The sequence below is a fragment of the Nothobranchius furzeri genome, chromosome 2 (genome assembly GCF_043380555.1).
Source record: "Nothobranchius furzeri strain GRZ-AD chromosome 2, NfurGRZ-RIMD1, whole genome shotgun sequence".
In the NCBI taxonomy this organism is placed as follows: Eukaryota; Metazoa; Chordata; class Actinopteri; order Cyprinodontiformes; family Nothobranchiidae; genus Nothobranchius; species Nothobranchius furzeri.
The window spans coordinates 89262263-89282684 of NC_091742.1; the positions used below are offsets into that span (position 1 = coordinate 89262263).

Genomic DNA, 20422 nt, shown 5'->3' on the forward strand with positions numbered 1-20422 from the left:
CTTTAAGAATCATATGATTATTTCATTTGTATTAATGCTATTTTAGTTAAAAGGGGCAGACAACATAAGTTTTTCTTCTTTCTGTCCCCTTTTTCATTTTGGCTTGCAGCAATTTAGTTCTGATTGTATTTTTATTTTAATGTCAATAAATGAAAAGAAAAGATTTAAAAAAAAGTGTTTCTAAAGTGTGTTTGTTTTTGAAATATGTTTTATGTGTTTTGTTTGTTTAATAGTTTTTTTTTATTTTGATTATATATAAATATATTTTTTTTTTCTTTCTCATTTTATCATTTCATTCATTGTCACATTTTTTTCAAATGTGATTTAATTAATTAATTAATTCTGACATCATCAAAGGATGACATCATACAGCTGAAGACACCTGAGTGGGCCTCTTAAGCGTCAGAGTTCTATCAGCTGAGTCTGAGTCACGAATCAGCTCCCAGCTGAAACCCACCAAACCTACTGATCTGTGGTGGGAAGCCTGCTGGAGAACGGGCCAAATTTGACTCAAAAATGAATTTATATTTGAATTGTAACGACGATCAAAGCTCTGAAAACATGTCAGAGCCGCCAGGAAAGATGTTTGAATCGGATTGCTTAGAAAAGTGTTGGTTGGCTGTGGGGGGGCATGCTGCTCTGGTGATGAATATAAGGGCTCTGTCAGATGCTGGTAGGTCCCTTAATCAATATTAGAGCCAGTAGTAACTAGATAAGTGCATCTCTTGCCAAAATACAGTTTGAATGTTGATTGCTGAAAAGATGAGCAGATCCACCAGGGTAACAAGATGTTAGGATTTTGGGTCAGGGGTGAACTGGAGCTCCCAGAGAAAACCCCCACGCAGCACAAGGACGCACAGAAATGATGAGGAGGTGTGTTTTCTGTGATATAATCCTCGTGTGGTCTTTTTTTTATTTTACAGACGACTAGGTGGTGATGTGTGCCAGGGAAGGGACGTGATTTAGTTACCCTTGATGGAAGTGCTCTTATTTTGTAATTATCTAAAAACAAACTAAAATCTAACAGTTTAATTATTGATCTTATAACTAATGAACTAAAATGTATCTAAAAACTATAATAAACCAACTAAATATGACAAATGAGCATTTAAACTCAGCCGTGGGAGCATATCGGACTCAACCTAAGTGAGAACGTATGTGCATCCACTGCAGCAGGGGCGTGTCCAGGGGGTGGCCTGGGGTAGCACATGCCACCCTTGGAATCTGAGTGGCCACCCCAGGTGCCAACACACTAATTTACCTGTAAACAGGCTTTTCATTGTCCTAAAAAGGCTTGGGGATAAAACAAAAATAGCATAACCATTGGTGCCACCCATGCACAAAGTTGTGCCTCACCTGGGCCACCCCGTTTTAAAAGACCTGGACACGCCACTGCACTGCACAACGTGGTATCAATATACACTTAGCAGCTGCTTGCTCTTACAAAGAACAGCTCCATATACTTTTGTCTAAGGTCCCGGTAAGAAGCATCTCTTTCGTCCAAATCTTTCTGAAATTTGCTCTTTTCCATGACAAACTGCTTTTCGAAAGCATCTGTAGTCTGTGCCATCAGGAGGCAAAGCGCTTCTTTTTTAGACTGAATAGTTAAAATAGTTTGTGCTGCTTCTTCTCGTTCTTTTTCCATCTCCTGTTGTAAACTTTCTATCTGCCGTTTACTATTAAAAAGCTCGGTTTTATACTTTTTCTCGAGGTCCTGATATGAAACGTCTTTCTTCTCCAGCTCTTTCATGAAATTCCTCTTTTCTGTTTCAAACTGTCTTTCCATAGCTCGTGCTTTGTCCGCCATCGCATTATAAAGCTCTACTTTTTCAGTCTGAACAATAAAAACCATTTCCTCGTTTTCTTTACGAGCTTTCACTTCTTTCTCTAATTCCCGGTGTAAATGTTCTACTTGCTGACGGCTCTCTGAAAGCTCTGCTCTATATTTATCTTCAAGGTTTTGATATAAAACATCTTTCTGCTCGAGATCCTTTTGAAATTGACGTTTTTCTTCTCCAAACTGCCGTTCCATCTCATCGGCATCCTGAATCATTTGAAGACGGAGCGCATCTTTCTCTGCCTGAACAGTGTGAATGATATCTAGTTTTTCCTGGCGTGTGTCTAAATGATTTTGTCGTTCTCTTTCTAACTCCTGCTGAACATTTTCTGTCAGCTGACGGCTCTCTGAAAGCTCACTTTTATACTTTAGTTCGAGGCTCTGATATAAAACGTCTTTCTGCTCGAGTTCCCTTTTAAAATGGCTCTCTGTTTCGTCGTACAACCTGTTTAGATCAGATGTCTGTTGCTGCATTTGGGAACAGAGATCTTCTTTCTCTGCCTGAATCGTAAAAATAATGTCTTCTCTTTCTTTACGCAGTTGTATTTCCTCGTCTAACTCCTGGTTTAAATTTTCCATCAGCTGTTTGACGTGTGAAAGCTCAGCTTCGAGGTTTTGATATAAAACGTCTTTCTGTTCGAGATTCTTTTCAAATTGACGTTTCTCTTCTCCATACTGCCGTTCCATCTCATCTTTCTCCGCCTGAATAGTGAGAATAATATGTTGCTTTGTCTCCCACGTGTCCGCGTGAGATGCTTTCTCTTTTTCTAATTCCCGCTCTAGAAATTCGACCTGCTGCTTGCAGCTTGCAATCCCACGTTGATATTTTTCTTCAAGGCCCACACAGAAAGCATTCAGCTCCTGCAGATCTCTCACAACACCCGTTCGTGTTTCGTCGAGGCACTTTCTAATGTCAGATGTGCTGTGCTGAATCTGAACGCAGAGCGCTTTGTTCTGAGATTGCAGATTACTAATGATTAAGTCTCTCGGCTCTACTTCAGAGCTTTTTGCTTTTTCTAATCCACGCTGAAAAATCTCTTCCACTTGCTTTGGACTGAGATCACTGGTTTGATTTGATTCACTCAGTTCCTTCAATGAAACCTTCAGACAATCGTTGTTTTCAATCAAAGTGTTCACAGTTTCACTGTACGACCTTCGTGTTTCTTGCTGAGCCTGTTGTGCTTCAGCAAACCTCTGTTCGTAATGGTTTGCCAGTTGTTCAGCGGCTAAAACCTTCGCTTCTGCTGTCGCAATGCCCTCCTGAAGAGAAACTATGAGACAGTCTTTCGCTTTCAGTTTTTCAGCAGTCTCCTCATAATTCTTCTTGGTTTCCTTGTGGGACTTTTGTTCGTCCTCAAAAGCCTTAATGAGCACTTGTGAAGCTCGACCCATTTTTTTGATAGTTTCGAAATAATATTCCTTCTCTTGTTTTTCTTTGGTCAAAAGGTTGTTCAGCCTGTTAATTTCTTCCTGGAAAGTTATGGTATCCATTAATGCTTTTTCTGTGGTTTAAATGTCTTAAAAATGATTAATATGTGTGTGTAGATAAGCTATCGGCGTATGTAAAACCTTTCCTCTACTGAGACGCGTTCTCTAGGAGACACTCCGGTAGACTGACCTGACGCTCCTGTGCAGCCCTTTAATATGCCTGTGTATGACGTCACTAAGCCTTTATATAGGCCCCGCCCCTTTTGATTATGCAAATCAGACGCAGACCACTGCACGCAGCAGCGTCTGAAACGGAACGCAGAGTTTTTCACAATAAGAGTCTGAAACATAAAACACGCATCTGAAAAGACCTTAGGCGTGTACATTGTTTTGTTAAACGTGTTCTCTCAGTATTATCTGACAACAGGATTAAGAAGATAACTTAGTTTAAAAACTTTAGTTGTTTATGAGGAACGAGTGATTTCTTGAGACTCTTATTTTGTAGGGTTGAAGTTCCGTGGTGCACGATACCCTTTACAAAAGTAAACAATGCCTTGTACTAATAGAAATTTAAAAATAATTCGTAAGATATAGATTTAGCTATATGTAATTTTTTATAATTTAACATATGTATTTCTACTTATTAGTTTAGTTCCGTTTTGTTTTGTTTAAAAAAAAGAGTAGCTTAAAAGGCTTATGTGATGTATTAGAAAATGTTAAAAGTCATAGCTAGTGGTCTAATGTTATGCGTGGTTGGAAAATTGCTGCCATCTTTATTTTATTTATTTTTTTCTTTTCTTACACAGTTTAGTAAAAATCATTTGTGGAGATGTTTGCTGTTACAAAGGTCTGACTTATATTTCAGCTACTAGCTGAAACATGTCAGGTAAACAAATCATTTTTACTAATCTGTGTCAGAAAAGAACTAAAAAGTGGATTACGGACAAAATACAGTATGAACGCACAGAAGACTGCTGCCATCTAGTGGTGAGTTTTTATACTACAGTGCAGTGGACAACTCCCAACAGTCAGCCTTTGCTTGTGTTGTTTTCATCAAACTCTACATTTAGTTTTTTCTGGTTGCATCGTATGCATTTTTAAAATGGATTAACATTATTTACTTGTTTTTCTATTTTATTTTTGTTTTGAGGTCTGAGGTTAGTGATTGCAGTTGGTTTATATTGAAATCCACACTGAATGTGTCAGTTATTTCTTGTATGCTAGTAATAATAATGCATTGAACTTATATAGCGCTTTTCTAGACACCCAAAGACGCTTTCACACACTCACATCCACACACTGCTAGTGATGGTAAGCTACTTGTAGCCACAGCCGCCCTGGGGAGGTCTGACAGAGGCGAGGCTGCCATTTGGTGCCGTCGGCCCCTCTGACCACCACTAACACAGGCAAGTTGGGTGAAGTGTCTTGCCCAAGGACACAACAGCAGGATACCCCTAGCGGGAGCTGGAATCGAACCCATGACCCTCCGATCATGAGGCAGCCCGCTCTACCACCTGAGCTACTGCTGCCCCAGTAGTAGTTGGCTATTTTGCTTTGCGTCGCTGTGATGAACACCAGATTAGTGTCTATAGTATATGATGTAATGCATTGTATCTGTATTTTTTTATTTTTATTTTATTTTATTTTTTTACTTTTTTCATCACCTCTGGACAACATGAGTTCAGTCTTCAGAGTTTGAAGTGGGAAAAGTGTTTAACTGACTGTCTACACTGCATGTGACACATTCTCAGATTTGACTTCATTCCTTTTGTCCACAAGTTGGCTAAAGGGCTGAAGCTTACGTTTGAGTCCTCTTTCTCTCCAAATACTGGGTAATGACCTTAGTCATGCCGCCAGCAAGAAAGGTGGCAAGTTCAAGACGGGCTACAGGTGTGAACACATCAACCTGGGCTGCGGCGTCAACTATGACATTAACGGTACAGCCATGCACGGCGCTGGCGTGGTAGGCTGCGAGTGCTGCCTCGCCGGTTACCAGACTTTTGAGGCTGGCAGGAACAAAATCACCCAGAGCAACTTAGCCGTTGGATCGATAACAGAAAGGAGAAAAACATTTCCAAGAACAGTTATGATGTAAACAAAACTTAAGAAGACATAATAATACTTGGCATAAGGGATGTTAGAAAACCCACTGAGGTAAAATCTTGCAGGTCGAACTAAAGTGGAGATAATCAGATGAGTTTGTCTTCCTTCTGTGTGCTTTACCGTCATATTTTTATCAGGATATAAAAGGAAACCACAAAACCTGCATCACCCAGTAGCTGTTCCCAGGGAAGACATCTTCACAAAGAATTGGTTGACTCTTCTGAGACCAGCAGGTGTGTGGTAAACACTAGCTATCCCGGGCTGTACTTAGCATGTATGTGTTACCTCATGATCATAAACGACATCACTGTACGGCTGTCCAATGGTTTGATAACATAAATCATGTGATGGTTTGTTACTTAAAATATGGAGCAATTAATGGCCAAATACAAACCTGATTCCCATTCAACACTGAATGAGCACTGTATCTTCTCCTAAGAATTAATTTCATTCTAATTGAACCAACAGGTTATTTTGCTGTTTCTAATTGAAATTTGTCTAAAATGAAAATTGAAAAATAAGCAAAAATGTGACTTAAAGATTCCCCTAATGTTTCTGGATAGTTGAAGGGCCGGAAAAACCAAAAAGCCTAATCAAATTAGATGTATAACTTACCCAATTGCTCATAATAAGCAAGGATGTAGCGACAGTGGGGAGGAAAACTCGACCAGATGGGGGTTTTCGACGTTAGAGAAAACACAAAATATGAAGATACTAACAAGAGTAGGAGATATTTCTGTACTAAAGAAGGTATGACTTGTGAGGTACAGGCTTCAGCTTGAACCAGATATAAGATTGACGTATTAATAATACAGAGAAAAATGATGAATGGTAAATAGTGTCATGGTCTGCGTCTCCCCTCATGTGTCTCCTTGTGTTCTCCATCCCTCTCTAAGTTCTCTTGTGTCTCCTAGCGCCCTCTTGTGTCCTTGTCCACGTCTTCCTCATGTGTCTCCTTGTGTTCCTCATGTGTCCCCTGATCTGCAGCCCCTCTAGGTTCCCTCCCCCCAGGTATCCCCCTCCAGGTCCTATGCTCCCGTGGTCCCCCTTAGTTACGCCCCTGTAGTTTTTCTTTCTGTAGTGTTTTCCTTTAGTTTCAGCTGTTCATCATTTAGTCTCTTTTAGTGTGTTACTTTCTCCACTGGGTTTTTAGTTCTCATCAGATCATTAGTTGTTTATCTGAGGCCCTGTCCACACGTAGCCGGGGATCTGCCAAAACGTAGATATTTTTCTACGTTTTGGCCTGTCATCCACACGAAAACGGAGTTTTTTCACACGAAAACGGATCTTTTTAAAAACTCCGGCCAAAGTGAAGATCTGTGTTTTCTCCGTTTTGGGTGTCTGCGTGTGGACAGACAAAACCGGAGTTTTAAGGACCGCAACGTCACTTTCCGCGACAAAAAAATGCTGACATCACGTGTGCGACCTGTGTTTACACTAGCCGACAGCATGGATGCCCTCAGAGCTGCGCTCGCTTTATTAATTGTCCAAGCGCTTTTTGCTTGTTTGTTTTTGCAAGCGGAATTACTGCTCCTTGCAGAAGACCACAGACGAAGGACGAGGTTAAGAACGGGGGAAGTACTGCCACCTACAGGTCTGGCATGTCCTTAACAACGTATTTATCCGGGTACGTGTGGACAGAGTTTTTTTTTAAAACGAGGTGGTGTGGATGCAAGTTTTTGGAGGGGCGGATATTCGTTTTTTTTTTTAACGGCTACGTGTGGACTAGGCCTTAATCTTCTTGTCTTCAGGTTTTGTTTTTTACTCTTAGGTCATGTTGTTTTCCTCTCCCTGATTAGTAATTGAGTTCACCTGATTTCTCTCCCCACACACCTGCAGCTCATCTCCCTCTCTTCCTCCCCAGTGTATAAAACCCTGTCTGTGTCTCAGTCTTGTGTCAGTTCATTGTTCGTGTCAGTCTCGTCTCGTTTGCTCTCTAGCTTCTAGTGTTTCCAGTGTTTCTAGGTCTCTAGTGTTTTGGATTTTCTCAGTTTAGATATTTGGATTTTTGATTTTTGGTTTGTGGCTCCCTGCCTTCTTGGATTACTCCTAAACAATTATTATTTCATCTTCAACCTCCTGCCTTGTTCATCTGGTATCTGCATCTTGGGTCCTAAACTTCCTCCACCAACTCGTGACAAATAGTCTGTATTTGTATAGAGCTTTCATAGGATTCTACAACCCCCCCCCCCCGTACTTCACAACACAATCAGTCATCCACTCATTCACACACACACACACACATGCTGGTGATGATGAATAGAATAGAATAGAATGGTCTTTATTGATCCCACAGTGGGGAAATCCACTTGTTACAGCAGCACCAACACCTAAGAGAATAAAAACTTGGGTTCAAACACAATGCAGCGTACTGCAAGAGACACAGACATGCAATGTAAATCCGGTATCGAACCCATGCTGAGTATTGCATTGGTGTTATTTTGTAACAGGATAATGCCGGTACAGCTTAGACTGAGGAGTTCTACTCTTACAGCAGAGGGGATGAAAGATCTACAGTTGCGTTCTGTCTCAGTCTGCCTCTGAAGGTGAGCTATGAAGTCACAGCTGCTCTGTGACAGAGGCGAGACCTGGCCTGCTGTACACTGGTGCCACCGGTCCCACTGACCACCACCAGCAGACAAGGCGTGTTGACTGTCTTGCCCAAGGACACAACAGCAGCATTCTCTGGTGGGATCGAAACTGCAACCTTCTGATTACTGGACAACTGGCTCCACCTTTTGAGCTACTGTTGACACAACATTAGATGTGGAGAACAATGATGTGTCTGCATTTCTGCAGGCCCCCAACAATCAGACTAAGGATTTTACACAATATCCTAAATCTCCCCAACGGGCTCTATTATGGGCCATTCCCATCTGTACCTGGTCGACCCGGGCTGGGGCCGACCTGGGTGCTTCCTCCCTTTCCTCACGTCCCTGCTCCAGAATGCGGACGTGACTCAAGTCACATCCGCATGGGGGCGGTCCCCAGAAATCGGCGGGAGAAACTGGCGCTAAGATGTCAGTGATGTCATATATCAGCGACTATTTAAGCCGCCCTGTGTTGACACCTGTGTATCAGTCATTGTGAACAATGGAGAACTTCGTGGTGATATTTTTCATGGTTCTGCGCTTGTGGCTCGTTTTGGGGGCCAGACTCCGCGCTAGACAGGCCGAAAGGTGTCGGCTTCGCAAGCTGAGGAGGGATAAGAGGAGGATTAAATCTGCAAAGCATCGCCGAGCCATGCAGGAAGCCATTCTGAAGCAGTACAACACATCGCTGCGATTACGACAACGCAGACGACGCATCCTGGTAATTGCTAAAAGTCCAATGCTGACGTGCGTGTTTAATACACTTCAAGTTAATAAAATACGTTTCATTTGTTTTAGATGGCTATTTTGGAAGGCTCCAGCCGCAGACGCGCGATCTGGTCACTCAACCGATCCTCTGACTGGTGGGATGATTACGTGCCTCGTTACACGGAAGCGCAGTGGTTGAAGCACTTCAGAATGTCTGAGGAGACGTTCATGTTCCTGTGCAACAAACTGCGGCCAGCATTGCAGCGAAAAGACACTTTCTTCCGCGAGTGTGTGCCTCTGAGGAAGATTGTGGCTGTTGCTTTGTGGAAATTTGCTACAGGTTCAGATTACAGACCCATCAGTGTTCTGTTTGGTGTTGGCATCTCAACTGTTGCCAAGTGTGTGAAGGACTTTTGTGCTGCTGCAGAAGCATTGCTGTTGCCAGAGCTGATTCATTTACCCGATGAGGGGAAATTTCGGGAGATAGCATCCTATTTTGAGAGCAGGTGGGGCTTGCCACAGTGTGTGGGTGCTATTGATAGCTCACACATCCCCATCATAGCACCCATGGACGTAATTTTGGGGGGGGACAGGGGGGACATGTCCCCCCCACTTTTTCCAAAGTCAAGTTTTGACCCCTTCACTTTTTACCATCCAAAATCAATATTACACTATATTAAATTGACACTGGTTGAGCTCTAGGACCAAGCAGAAAACAACCATGTGTGTTGAAGCCTGCTTCCCATGAGAACATACTGTAAAGATACCCCCCAGCCCCCGTGTCCCCCCCACTTCTAAAGTGAAAATTACGTCAATGATAGCACCCAGAACCTTTCACACAGTCTACTTCAACCGGAAAGGGTGGCACTCACTCATCTTGCAAGCTGTGGTTGATGGAAAGGGACTGTTTTGGAACGTTTTTGCAGGGCTTCCAGGGAGCATGCACGACGCGAGGGTCCTGAGACTTTCCTCCATCTGGGATTTGGCAAGCCGTGGAAATCTCTTCCCTGACCATTCCATCCAAATTGCTGGCGTTGACTTTAGACACTGCATCCTGGGTGACTCTGCTTACCCGCTGCAAGACTGGCTGCTGAAACCCTTCACAGACACTGGGCGACTGACAGAGCAGCAACTTCTTTACAACAAGAAGTTCAGCCGGGCACGTGTGGTGGTTGAAAATGCCTTTGGTAGGCTGAAGGGAAGGTGGCGTTGCCTGCTGAAAAGGAATGACTGTGGTGTCAGTCTGGTGCGTTCCATGATTCTGACCTGCTGTGCCCTGCATAATCTGTGTGAGAGCCACGGGGAGCATTATGACAATGTGTGGACGACTGAAACAGAATACCCTGAACCTGTGGCTGCACCCCCACCGCCACAAAACACAGGAGATGTGGGCGGGAGAGCAAGGCGTGATGCTCTGATGATGCACCTTGTGGGGCAGCAGTGATTTAATTTCATCCGACTGAATGTTTTGCCCAAATAAAGTTTTCTCCACTCAGCAAATGTTTGACCTTTGAACTTTTTAACGCACCACCACCTAAACATTGTAAACATGAGCAAATATATTTCATGAGTTCGTTTTAAGTCAAGTGTGGACTGTACACATTTGAGCTTCTGATACTTCTAAACACGCCTGCTGACAAAGAATAAAGAAAATACTCTTAAATCCAAAGAAATTATATGGGCATCATGTCCAAATGAATGCAGATCAGCTAGATAAAGCTGACCCATGTCAATCACATGGTTGAATCATGTTTTATCAGCTGAGACCATTATGGAAAGTTCAAAACATAATAAACAATCCAGAATTTTTTATTTAGCTTCTTTTAAAAGTGGTGTAAATGTTATTCTGGAGCATTTTTTAAACATTTTGCTTAAAATGCTCTTCAGATGTGTAGCGTTATGAACATGCTATTTTCTGCCCTTAACAGCTGCCCTTTGACACAGTGAGAGTGTGCATAAATTGCCAAGGTCGTGCGCTTGCTTCTGATGTTTACATTCCAGCAAAGAAGAAGGACGAAGAATGCTTTTCATTAGTTAATCAAAGAACTTTATTTCTAATAAAGCTAATCAAAACAACTGTTGGTCAATAATAATCAGGTGACTGATCTGTGAAATCACAATGTTATGATTTATGTGTTTTAATGAATCACATGACTAACTGAACTAGACACCCTGACCCACATAAGACAAACACATGACATTGTTCACGCGTCCGATCAGAACTTCTGTTCTGTTGCGGGGCAGAGTTCTGAGGTGTTTACTTAATCTGTCCACTCCGATTGGCTAAGATTCATAAACATCTAATCTTAATAAAACAGAACCACGCCATTTTAGTTCAGTTCCATCTGAGTTCCAACGAAGCTCTTCAACGTAGTTCAACTTGGTTCCAACCAAGTACTCGACCAGCTCTCAAAACCATCATCGCTAAGTGAAGTACAGACTGGCCAGCTTTTCTACTTTAAGCTGAGAACTGTCAAGCTGGAAAATTCTGTCGTTTCATCAACAAGACAACGGTTCCTTCAAAATAAAAGCTGAACTCTCTACTTGACGTGACATCTGCCGTTGCTACCGGGATTCGATCCGTAGACTGGTTTGTCGTGCTGCAGACGCTGTATCCATCAGTTCCAGCACCAAAGGAAGGTCCGGCGGACCTGGCATTCCTGATCCAACACGGGAGTCTCCGAAGCGGTACGTAGATCCGGCACAGATGGCGTCTCATGTCTGTGCTCCTGAAGTCCCTCGTGGTTAGTTAGTCAAAACAACATCTGACACTCAGACTCGCCTGCCCAGATGGAGATTCTGAACTGACACACACACACCAACACTTCAGCTCACATTCATCTTCATCCATCATTAGAGAGTTAGTCCTGGTGATTGTTTCGAATAATTATAAAAATTGATATTCTTAAACGTCCCATATTTCTCTTTTCTTGTCTCCAAGTCAATACAAAGTGTTTGAATAAAACTCCCTGTGGTAAAAACAACCTCTTCTGATTCTACGGTAAGATTAATTTCTAGACCTTAATAAAGTGTAAGAATATACCCACTATATTCCGCTACAGATGTCAATGGCAATTACATATTTGGTTGATACATGAATGGTTTCAGTCACCTCCGAAACATACAATCGTGCGAAAGACTAATCTAATCACTGTGAATTTTAGTTTCTTAATGATTGGATCCTGATCCATCCATCATACTGCTGTCTAACCATCGATTTCCTTTTGCACATACCCCTATATGTGTACGAATCTTACGTTCTCGGCACGTGTTGGCTTTTGCATTTGATTAGGATGCCTGGGGATGTCCAACTGGGAGGAGACATAAACATCCAGGACACGTTGAAGGGATGTTTCTCGGCTCGCCACCTTTGGATTCCCCTGGAGGAGCTGGCCTAAGTGTCTCGGGAAAGGGAAATCTGGGCCTCTCTGCTTAGGCTACTGCCCTCGCAACCCGGCACTGGACAAGTGTCAGACAATGGATGGAAGGATGAAAATCCCAAATTAAATCTGCCAAGGAGGTTATATTTTTGCTGGTGTTTATCTGTTTGTCTCTCTGACAAAGGTGAAGTTGGTTCCCATTTCTGGTTTCTGATTAGGAAAGGGCAAATCTTACCAATTTTTTCACTCCTTTTACATCTACAATCTTTCATTATAAAACCACAAAACCTAGGCTCTTGAAACCTAGACTAGATTAGTTTGCACCAAAAACATAGTTCATGATTTGTGAGTAAAAAAAATAAAATCCAGCATATATATATATATATATATATATATATATATATATATATATATATATATATATATATATATATATATATATGTACTCTCTATCCAGCATCCAGGCTCGAAAAGAGGTTCTTCTTGAAGAATGGAAAAAGAGAGATGTTGCCAACTTGTTCATTCAATGAGTCATTTGTGCTGTCCTTGAAAATCACAGTGGTCATACAAAACACTAGACAATGCAAGGTAGCTTTATTTATATTGCACATTTCATACGCAGAGGCAATTCAATGTAGTACCTTAGTAAGAATAGCAAGAACATTAAAATCAACATGGGAGAAAATACAATTTAGAAATTAAAAAGAAACAAAGTTAAAGATATCGGCCAGAGGCTAAATTCATTTGAATGGCATCTGTAAATAAGCATTAAAACCTCAGATGAAAATGGTTTTTGGACTTTCACGGCTGGAATTTTAAGAAAATTTGATGTTTTTGACTGGCGCAGGAAAAACAGAAACTAGCTTCCGGTGTAAGCCCTGGGCATCTGGTGTTGTTTCACAAGGAAGTCTGCAGAATCAGCAATTGAAAGAAACCCTGTACTCTGTTCTGAATTAGTGTTATAGCAGAGAGCAATGTGTCAATCAGTCAGTCAGTCAGTCAGATGTAGCTTCTGAAGCCTCTGCTGGTCGATCAGATTTGCTGTTTTCTCTGGTACACGGTGACGAGAACAGATTTTGGATTACCGGTGAAGTTTGACTGAACTCCGACCCCGCTAGCTGGATACCGCAGGTGCAGACATGTTTTGGAACGTTTGACTCAGAAGACGCGCAACCTGATTTGGACACGGAGGATGATCCTGTTCACCTTCAAAACCAAATCAGTAGTTTTTTTTTACTTTTAAATATTTCATTTCTGTGCTTGTAGGGCTCCCACCGGGAACCCTAAGCTGACATGTTCTCAGCCGGTCTTAGCTCCATCATACTGTCCCAATATAATTCAGTAATATACAGATAAAAAAATAATGTGCTGCCAAATTTACAGCTGCATGGACATAATGATTTAACTCCAGAAAATACTTAAGATAGCTTACCAAAATAAATCTTCCTGCTGCTGCTCGCGAGCTCAGCTCGTTGTTTGCAATAATCCAGGATGGCACAGAGGTTCTGTGAGCACTTTTTTTTTTATCTTGTTTTTTGTTCATTGAGCTATGTCCACACACACAGGTCCTGATCTAGATTAAAGGACAGTTAACGAGGGTTGCAAGACATAAAAAATTGAGAGCACTTGTAGTTAAATATTTTCCTTGTGTTCTGTGTGGACTCTCATATGTCTGTTTAAATTTGTCTTTTGGCTAAATCTCTGTCCACAGAGCTCACAAGCAATAGGTTTCTGTCCTGTGTGAACGATCATGTGTCTGTTTACATCCGTCTTATGGTAAAATCTTTGTCCACAGAGCTCTCAAGCTAAGGCTTCTGTCCTGTATGGACTGTCATGTGTCTGTTTAACTGTGGCTTTTGGCTAAATATTTTTCCACAATGTTCACAAGTAAAAAGTTTATGTCTTGTGTGGATGCTCATGTGACGATGTAAACTAGTCTTTCGGTTAAATATCTGCCCACAGAGCTCACAAGCAAAAGGTTTCTGTCCTGTGTGGATTGTCGTGTGACTATTTAAACTTGTCTTTCCACAGAATCTCTGCCCACAGAGCTCACAAGCGAAAGGTTTTTGTCCTGTGTGGACTCTTGTGTGATAGGTTAAAGTTGTCTTATGGCTAAATCTTTGTCCACAGAACTCACAGGCAAAAGGTTTCTGTCCTGTGTGGACTCTCATATGTATGTTTAAACTTTCCTTTCGGCTGAACCTTTGTCCACAGAGCTCACAGGCAAAAGGTTTCTGTCCTGTGTGGACTCTTATATGATGGTTTAAATGCGTCTTTTGGCTAAATCTTTTACCACAGAACTCACAGGCAAAAGGTTTCTGTCCTGTGTGGACTCTCATATGTATGTTTAAATGCGTCTTTCTGCTGAACCTTTGTCCACAGAGCTCACAGGCAAAAGGTTTCTGTCCTGTGTGGACTCTTATATGATAGTTTAAATGCGTCTTTTCGCTAAATCTTTTTTCACAGAACTAACAGGCAAAAGGTTTCTGTCCTGTGTGGACTCTCATATGTATGTTTAAACTTTCCTTTCGGCTGAACCTTTGTCCACAGAGCTCACAGGCAAAAGGTTTCTGTCCTGTGTGGACTCTTATATGATAGTTTAAATGCGTCTTTTCGCTAAATCTTTTTTCACAGAACTCACAGGCAAAAGGTTTCTGTCCTGTGTGGACTCTCATATGTTTGTTTAAACTTTCCTTTCGGCTGAACCTTTGTCCACAGAGCTCACAGGCAAAAGGTTTCTGTCCTGTGTGGACTCTTATATGATAGTTTAAATGCGTCTTTTCGCTAAATCTTTTTTCACAGAACTCACAGGCAAAAGGTTTCTGTCCAGAGTGGACTCTCGTGTGTCTGTTTAAAGTTGACTTCTGGCTAAATCCTTGTCCACACAAATCACAGCTAAAAGATTTTACTTTTGTCTGGACTTTCTTGCATGATTCTACTTGTTGTGTCGCTCCAACACACTTCTTTTTAACCAAACAGTCTAAAGACCTTATTGCTGAATGACTTGTCACGCTCACATGTTTCTGGAGAGACCATTTGTGGAGAAATTGTTCACCACACTCAGGACAGCTAAAAGATTTGTTAATCGTCTTAACATCTGACACAGAAGATCTGCTCTCATTCCAGTCATCGTCTCCATCTCCAGTTCCAGCCCCAAAGTCTGACAGCTCAGAGTTTAGATTCACATCATCATCTTCATCATCTCCACTAACTTCAGTCTCTGAAGAATCGGATATCTGTTCATGAGGGTTCAGGTCTGGGTTCCTGCTAGTTTCTGCTCCTCCACCAGTGTCTGCTGTCATCTGGTCAGCAGAACTGGTGGTTGGAACATTTCTGTCTTCTATTTGCTGCTGATGAAGCTGTGAAAACAGAGGTTTCTCTTCATCATCTTCACTCTTTATAGAAATATCAGTGAACCGAAACCTGGCAGCATCAGTCTCCTCCTTCAAATGGAGATATTCTCCTTCCACACTGGTCCAGAGTTCCTCTTGTTCCTCCTTCATATGGAGGTGTTTTGGGTTCTGCTGGTCCACACCAGCACTCTGTTCATCAAGAACTTCTTTTTTAACCAGCACCACCTGATGGACATCTGTAGGAAACACAGAAACACATTATGTGAATTACCAGAGGAGAGGAAAGCGTACTGAAATTTTCTACCTATTAAAAGTACCAATTATTTAATGTTTTTTTTCTCAAGTACAACAAAAGGTATTTGCTTACATTTGAACTCAAGTAAAAGTAAAAAATATCTTAAATAAAATGTACTCAAGATAACAGTTACTTTTTGGTCAGTTTAAGGATGGCTTCATCCTTATGCTGTATAAGTAGTGCAAACGCTTAACAACAGCTCGCTCGCACACACACACACACACAGCTCTGCTAGCAGAGGACAGACAGCAGTTCACGGAGAACAGAGGACGGTTTGATGGATTTGATGGTGGGGAAGTAGATAGTTAACCTGTTAATGATGCATTATGTAGAAATTAGGGTTGTCACGATACTAAAATGTCAAACTCGATTCGATACTGGAAAAACCTCGATACTCGATTTCGATACTATTTAAAAACACCAATTTATTGAACAAGTTTATTCAAAAAATAACATTCCTCAATTTATATTGCAAAAATTAAACGTTAAGAATTAAGTGTGTAAAGTGCTTAAACCTTTCAAGTATCAACATTTTTTAAAATATGCATACAAAAACTGGCGAAAGTTAACACTTTAAATCATGAATTGTCTCACTATATATACACTATTTGCAGAGTGATGTTTTGCTGCTTAAACTCTGTTTAAGGTGCATTTTTGTCATAAGCAGTAATGCCATATGTTTTGTTCTGTACTTTTGAACAACTCTGTTGGTCAATAAAGGGAGAAACGAATTTCTCCACAGTAGGACAAAGGTACATCTACCGGTAATCTTAATAAAAACAGATTGGCGCACGGCAGTGACTTCATTAAAAGCGCCGGTTAGATTAGCCGCAGCTAGTCTGTTTACACCTAGAAATCCCAGACCCGCTCCAAACAAACAGGGGAATCATGTTAATGATTCCTAAGAAAACCTTTCGACATTGAAATGTTTTGGTGCAGATAATGTCTTATTTCGAGGCTGCACCATGGGTGCCCGTCCGCACCCGTTATATGGATATACACTGATGGCGATTCGCCGATGGATCTAAATACCCCGGGGAATCCAAGTAGCACCAAAATTGTCAGCGTGAGTAAACAAACGTACTGCATGCTAGAAATTAAGTCCGGGTTGCAATAAACGGGAGTTTTCCTTTAAGCACATAAGCGTTAATATACAACTACGTGTCGGACTTGGTATGCTAATTAAGTTGGGCTGTGAAGCGCCTCCCAAATTCGCTGTTTTTGTTTATTTATTTGGCAGACAAAACTTGGATCGGAGACAACTCGCGTGGGAAACTGCAATGTAGCCATGCGGCGTCTTCTTCTTCTGTTTGTCTGGGAGGCGGAGGCTGCTTTACGGCATCTGGCTGTCGTGCGTGTCGGTGTACTTGAAGAAGGCTGTGTATAACAGTCCATAATATCGATATCACAGGGATGGAATATCTAATTTAGATACCACTTTTAGTATCGATTTATATCTAGGTATCGATTTTTTTGACAACACTAGTAGAAATTAAGTAAAAATGGCAACCTGTGGTAAAACTTGGTTACTGCAACCACTTTAAACAACCATGGAGCTGTAACAGAATGAAATGACTGTTTTCCCCCTCCTCTGCACAGAACTAGTCTGCATGAGATATGGCCTCAAGGTCTCATGCATTTGCTTCTAACCTGCTTGTTTTCAGCTCAACAGAAGAATGAAGAATGGACTCTTCTTTTAAATAATCAAAGAACTCAAGTTTAACAAGCTAATCAAGCAAAGTGTTAGTCAATAAATAAGATGTGACCGATCTGTGAAATCAAAATATTAATTACTTTATTATTATCCTATTGAATATAAAGGTACTATGACTTTAAATGTTCCAATAGGACTGATCTCATGTAGCGTTAAAAGACATGACACATTACTTTCACTGATCCAATCAGAATCTGCCAGATCTGACGAAGGCGTGGTTTTTATGGTGTTTGGTAAGTCTTTCAACTTTTCATTCGACCATAAACCATAACATCCGAAGTATAAAACTATGCCACGTCATCTCCAACGCCAGTTCAAAGCGTTCTAGAGAAGTTGTCGGAGTGGCCAATCTGTAACTTTCCTCTTCAACCAAAAGATCCAACGACAAGCTGGAAAATTCGTTGCTGTTCCAACTGCTGCAACGGTTCCTGTCAGAATAAAAGCTGAACCCCCTCAGCCTAGGTATCCACCAAGAAAACAAAACAAAGTGTTGAAAAGTAAAATGTGGGTAGATTTATCTCCACTACACGTTTTTACCTGTATAAAACAATGTTACACACATGTAATATTTATACATCTGATATAATTCAGATCACCTTCAAAACTCAGTCACACACCCAGGGCCGTTTCAAGACATTTTGGGGGCCAAGGCAAAATGACCCCCCCCCCCCCCCAATAATTGGGCTCCCCAGAAGCCTCTGTGTAATTCATACCCTCTCCAGTAGTATTAGTTATACAGTGTTTGTAAAAGCCCCTCAGACATTACTGACATGTTCTAATATTATCAGATGAAAAACTAAATGATCAGACATGCTGTCTCATCTGCTGCTTTTCTAAACTTGTAAAAAGTAACAAAACCATTTGAAAGCCACTATTTGTGGATTCTCTGAAAGTTTCTATGGAGTGTGTGACAACTTATTTTTTCATTGATTCTATCGTCTAATCTCACAGCTGAAACAAGCACCCTTAATAATCTGTGCACAGGAAGCTTACCGATGCCGTAGTAAAACAAAAGGTATAATAATTTATTATTAATAAAACCTTGTTGCAGCACTAAAGCAGAAAAAATGAGATTTTGCAATAAATATGCTAAATATTTGCATATGAATTGTTTTAGAGCCCTTTTATTGGCAGAATCTGATATTAATTTAGTTCTTACAAAAAATGGGTCCCAGCGTTGTGTGGCGTTGCCATAGTGTGACGTCATAGGCACAGATCCCCTGTCCTCTTGTTTGGAAATGGAAATATGATCACCCTGTTAAACAAACTGTCCACCCGCGCTTTTGCGCTGCACAGAGACGCTTCGCTGCCTATGACTGAACGTCAGTTGAGAGTCAGTCTCATGCAGACTGACCAATGAAGAGAGGGCCTCAAGTTAAGACCCTCTCCTCATTGGTCAGTCCACACGAGGTGGGTCAAAGGTTACCCTGAGCGGGTTACGTGATGTCAGGCATTCAAGTATTGAGTATATTTACTGCATATTACAGTAATATATTCTGTATGTGACCATATTATGGTGATCCTTGGGTCGTGATGATGGGGCCCTTGAATATTGTTGCCCAGGGTACAACAAAGTGTTAATCTGGCCCTGACACACACACATCAGTACCTGTGTCCATGCTGTCCAGGTCCAGGTGGTGAAGAACACACGATGAATCAGTCCCAGATCCTGAAGTGGTAGCAGGTTTTCTTTAGCCGTGTTTAGCTAACAGCTGCAATAGAAACAAAGCAGGAGAGCTGATTAAGATGCTGCTTCAGAACAACGCAGGAGATTAAAGATCCAACGCTTTGGTTCTGATCAGCTGAGGACAGATCCAGTCTGGAAAAGAGGACCTTTGCTCACCTGAGTTCACGGAGTAGAGCTAACCGCTTTTTCCTCCAGAGTCACATTCAGATTCGGGGCTTTTCCGTCGGAGAGTGTGAGCAGGATGGATCAGAGAGCGAGCAGCGATCCTGCATCATGACCAACTCAGATGAGCGAGTCTGGTAGAGGGAACCTCTTCAATCTGATGAAAGCAGCAAAACGAGCGCGTTTCTCAGAGAGGCCAAAGGAACAGCAGCAGATCCAGAGGGCAGGAAGTCTAGAGAAAAGCTTTTCTCACCCACAACCTGATTCTGGAGCTCCGATTGTCACGAAGACCGCAGAATATCTTCTCCGGTTCTGGAAAGAACTCCACCAAGTTGTTGAGGAGGAGAAGAAAGCAGCAGCAGTTAGTCGCTTTAGCTGATCAACTCTCCCAGAGACTGAAGTGAACACCAAAACAAGAAGAAGCTACCTTTGCTAATAGCTTCCGTTTTCCTTTCTCTGTTAAAGCTCTTGGCAGTGATCAACCAGCGTAAAGGCTCATTACCGCCCCCTACTGGACTCAAATCCGTCTCTGCAAAAACACTGATCTGTGTGTTAGGATCGGATATATCTCTGGACATAGCCCGCCCATTTCTCTTATACTGTACAATTCTGAAACAAAAAAGGGGGTTCCCACCAACGCCATCTTGGCCCTCTCTGCTTAGGCTACTACCCTCGCAACCCAGCACTGGACAAGTGTCAGACAATGGATGGAAGGATGAAAATCCCAAATTAAATCTGCCAAGGAGGTTATATTTTTGCTGGTGTTTATCTGTTTGTCTCTCTGACAAAGCTGAAGTTGGTTCCCATTTCTGGTTTCTGATTAGGAAAGGGCAAATCTTACCAATTTTTTCACTTCTGTTACATCTATAATCTTTCATCATAAAACCACAAAACCTAGGCTCTTGAAACCTAGATTAGTTTACACCAAAAACATAGTTCATGATTTGTGAGTAAAAAAAAATAAAATCCAGCATATATATATATATATATATATATATATATATATATATATATATATATATGTATATATATATATGTACTCTCTATCCAGCATCCAGGCTCTAAAAGAGGTTCTTCTTGAAGAATGGAAAAAGAGATGTTGCCAACTTGTTCATTCAATGAGTCCTTTGAGCTGTCCTTGAAAATCACAGTGGTCATACAAAA

The 20422-nt window shown here is 41.5% G+C and overlaps 1 protein-coding gene across 1 annotated transcript; it reads right to left on the reverse strand.

Moving 5' to 3' along the window:
* Nucleotides 1–12622: 12622 nt before the first annotated feature.
* On the reverse strand, nt 12623–20176 carry LOC129165078 (zinc finger protein 678). The gene is given in 3 exon segments (XM_054747332.2): nt 12623–15636; nt 19019–19121; nt 19512–20176. Coding segments are annotated over 2 exon segments (1794 nt in total). The 5' UTR covers nt 19029–19121; nt 19512–20176; the 3' UTR covers nt 12623–13852.
* Between the last annotated feature and the right edge of the window lie 246 nt (nt 20177–20422).